The 4,268-nt window shown below is 35.3% G+C and overlaps 1 protein-coding gene across 1 annotated transcript; it reads left to right on the forward strand.

Moving 5' to 3' along the window:
- Positions 1–2,922: 2,922 nt before the first annotated feature.
- Positions 2,923–3,849, forward strand: LOC138835603 (olfactory receptor 9S13-like). Its single transcript, XM_070034074.1, has one exon. It carries the CDS (start codon positions 2,923–2,925, stop codon positions 3,847–3,849), a length of 927 nt encoding a protein of 308 aa, XP_069890175.1.
- Positions 3,850–4,268: the final 419 nt, after the last annotated feature.

Raw genomic sequence — 4,268 nt, forward strand, 5'->3', positions numbered from 1 at the left:
GTGGCGTTTATTTTATCATGTATTGATTGATTGATTGATTGATTTGAGCTTGTGATTTCTCATTTGCGCCATAGCTCTGGTTCAGCTTTCTGCTGGTTAATTGGAGAAAAGAATCATGCAGGCTTAACAGGGCTGGCTTCACTGGCTTCAAACATCGATGCTCAGATTTTGCCTCCTGAATAGCCACAGGTATGCAGCTCTCAAAGTCATTTGTGAAAATTACTAATATTAGACTATGGCCCTTAGGATTTTTTTGTGGGTACTAAGAATATAATACAGATTTTATTCTACTGATTAATTCATAACAATTGTCCAATAAATGCTAGGTTTATTGCAGAATTTTATGATCTTCATTTCTTAAATCACTTCCTGAGTAGCTAGATTATTATTAAATCAATTCCTTATAGCACAATTGTAAATATCCGGCATTAACTCTTCCAGGAAAATGAATGGCTTTTTGATGAGACAGGAACATTCACTGATTCTATGGGAGTTATCTATCTGATTTATGTGTTGTCTACTATCTAATTTTAAGACAAAAATATGCCATTGATCTCAGGTTTATTCTACCCAATTACAGCAGGGTACATAACAACCACAAGGAGGTCTGGCCATGTGTTTGAAAATTCCGTGACTCAAACTTTTGTTTTTATACTTCTTCACTGAGAAAATAAATGAAGAACTATCGAACTGGTAATATGATTTTTACTTACCATGGTATAGTTAATAAGATATTCATGTTAATTTTCATTTGTTTTAAATAATGCCATGTAAAATGACATTTACATTTCCCAGAGTAGGTGTGTTTATTTCTATTTTGTATAGGTTACAAAACTGGGTGAGCAATTTTCCAAATAGCAAATATTAATGTGAGCAAAATTCACACATACACATATATGCACATACATGCACAAATACACATGCAATGCACAAACATACATGCACATACATATATGCACTTACAAGAATGTGACTGTACTTCATCCTATACTTCATATCTGACAGTAGAAGTTTCACCCTAAAACAACATCCTATCTTATTCAACTTCAAGTAGTTTAAGGATGAGCGGCTTAATTACATCATGATTATTTTGTAAATAATATTTTGTGAAGACAGGAACATAAAAATAATTTGATAATGATGGGTTCTAGTAGTAGAATATAAAAGTATAATATGGTTTAAAACCTTATTTTATATTATTGGGTTCCTTCTATATTTTAACCAAAGTTCCCTCAATTCATTTCAAATGACTCCAGGGTGTTCATACAGTAATTTATGAAACATTTGAATATATTTCCTTATTTATTATATATATTCCTTATATAGTATATATTTACTTTTTTGTCCATCATGGGGCTTGAACTCGGGGCCTGGGTACTGTTTCTGAGCTCTTTTTGCTCAAGACTAGTGCTCTACCACTTTAAGCCACAGCGCCACTTTTGGTTTTCTGTTGGTTAATTGGAGATAAGGGTCCCAAGGACTTTCCAGTTCTCTGCTCTGGCTGGCTTTGAACCGCAATCCTAAGATCTTAGTCTCCTGAGTAGCTAGATTATAAGCATGAGCCACCAGTGCCTAGCTTATTATTATTATTTTTGCTTATATTTAAAGAAGAATCTGTAGACATGATCATTACGTACGAGAATATGAGATTATCATGATTTATCTGCAAAGATCCAATGTTATCACATGAATCTAAGAGGAAGGTAAGATGCTCATATAGAAGAAGCAGAGAGGCTAAAATCAGAGATTACAGAAGAGAAGATGCCATGCTACAGGCTTTAAAAACAGAAGGGAACATAGGCCAAAGAATGCAAGTGGCATTTAGGAGCTGAAAATGTAAAGGAATTCTCTATTAAATATATCAAAAAGACATTGGCTGATATACTGTGGTCCACAAATATTTACTTTGCATTTATGTTCTGTAGAACTATAATATAGCCAATGCTTGTTTTAAGTCTAAAGATTACTTGTTAAATTTGAGATAATTGCATAGAACAGGACATATATACAGAATTTGGGCTCAGGATCATAACTTGATTTCATAGATCATGTTACTTGCCAACATTCTTACCTCTGTACAGATGACTGTTCATATAAAACAAAATTAACTTCATAGTTATATCTCATGTTGTCTTCATGTCTAATTTTGTGCTTTTATGTAGTGATAAAAATTTATTCTATAGCTGTTCATATACCAGGCAAATACCACTGAACAACATGCTGGGTCTTTTTGCTTTGGCAAGTTATTATTAAAAATTGGTGATGTAAAATATAGAAATGATTTGAGATAGATCAGAGATCAATTTCTAAGTATATAGTGATAATTATTAATATTGGCAGTACTTGGAATTAAATTCAGAGTCTTGTTTTTGTCTTGTTTTGTTCTACCACTTAAGTGATCTTCCAGTCTGATTTTTTTCATTATTTTTCAGAGAGAGTCTTGTGCTCTATCTGAGAAAAACTGTGACCATGATCTCCTACTACATCTCCTGTGTAGCTACAATTATAAGTATGTACCACCATGCTTTGTTCTTTGAGATAGAGTTTAGTAATTTTTTTTTTGCCTGGGCTAGCCTCCAATAGTGGTCTTCCTAGCTCTACCTTTCTACCTCCCAAAGAGCTGCTATTACAGAAGCCCATGTATTATTGATAAGATGAATTGATTAATATGTCAATGTATTCATAGATGGTGACAGTATGTTAATGCTTATTTATTTTTGATTCCTTTCCCCAACAGAAGAACTTTTGCTCTTTTCATGGCACTTGGAATATTGTAGACCAAGATATATAGCTAAGATCATGAACAGAACACTGTTAAAGACTCATGAAAGTCTCAACATTAATTTTATTATGTAGGAATTACATCAGGCTTGAACATTTTTTGCTATCTTTTATCTTTCTCAGGCTCCACTTATAAGAACAATGGCAAATTTTACACATGTCTCAGAGTTTGTTCTACTTGGATTTAGAGGAGGTGCAGAAATGCAGATCATTCTATTTTTGATTTTTTTGGTCCTGTATGTTATCTCCGTAGTGGGAAATTTTGGCATGATCGTGATTATAAGAGTTGATGTACACCTCCACACCCCAATGTATGCTTTCCTACAGAGCCTCTCCTTTTTGGATATTTGCTATTCTTCTACAATTGCACCTAGGGCTTTGGTGAACTGCCTGAAACAGGATCATACAGTGTCCTTTGGTGGGTGTGCTGCTCAATTCTTTTTCTTGTCCCTCTTTGGTACCACAGAGGCTTTCCTTCTAGCTGCCATGGCCTATGACCGCTTTGTTGCAATCTGTAACCCTCTTCTATACTCAGTGAATATGTCACACCATGTGTGTGGGCTGTTAGTGTCTGGGTCCTACTCATGGGGTGTAGTGAATGCTGTCACTCAAACAACAATGACCTTCAGGTTGTCCTTTTGTGGGTCCAATGAGATCAATGATTTTTTCTGTGATGTCCCTCCACTCTTGTCCCTCTCATGTTCAGATACCTTTATAAACCAGTTGGTTCTTCTTGGCTTATGTGGCTCCATTATTGTCAGTACCTTCCTGATTGTTTTGATCTCATACATCTATATCATCTCTACCATCTTGAAGATCCGCACAGTTCAGGGTCGCCAGAAAGCCTTCTCTACATGTGCTTCTCACCTAACTGGAGTGTGCCTGTTCTTTGGTACCGTTTTCTTCATGTATGCACAGCCAAGTGCTGCCTCCTCCATGGAACAGAGTAAAATAGTGTCCATATTTTACACAATTGTCATCCCCATGTTGAATCCCCTCATATACAGCCTGAGGAACAAGGACGTCAAACAAGCTCTGAGGAGGAGCAAACAGAAGCTTTCTTTGTGACATCTTCTTTGATGTGTATTTCATAAACCAATCTGGAATTCACTCTGACTCATTGCCACACATTTGGACTATACTGGACGAATACAGTTTGTTTGTTGAAATCTGTGTTCTAGGAGATACAGTATATTCCACTGCTTTGGATAAAAATCAAGGCTTTCAAAACATAAAATCTTGAAAACTGGGGGAATGATGACTGATAAAACAGATGGATTGAAGTTTGTGTGTGTGTGTGTGTGTGTGTGTGTGTGTGTGTGTGTGTGTGTGTGTGTGTGCATGCGTGTTTACCTCATATATTATAGACTATCTTCTTTAAAGTACATCACAAAATAACTGTAAAATTTAATACTTTCCCAAAATCAGTAAATTGAAATCAGCTTACTAAGTACAAATAAAGATCTCTCCAAATGTAAAGAAAAGCA

Source organism: Dipodomys merriami, unplaced genomic scaffold (genome assembly GCF_024711535.1).
Source record: "Dipodomys merriami isolate MVZ:Mamm:240054 unplaced genomic scaffold, mDipMer1.0.p SCAF_24, whole genome shotgun sequence".
NCBI lineage: Eukaryota > Metazoa > Chordata > Mammalia > Rodentia > Heteromyidae > Dipodomys > Dipodomys merriami.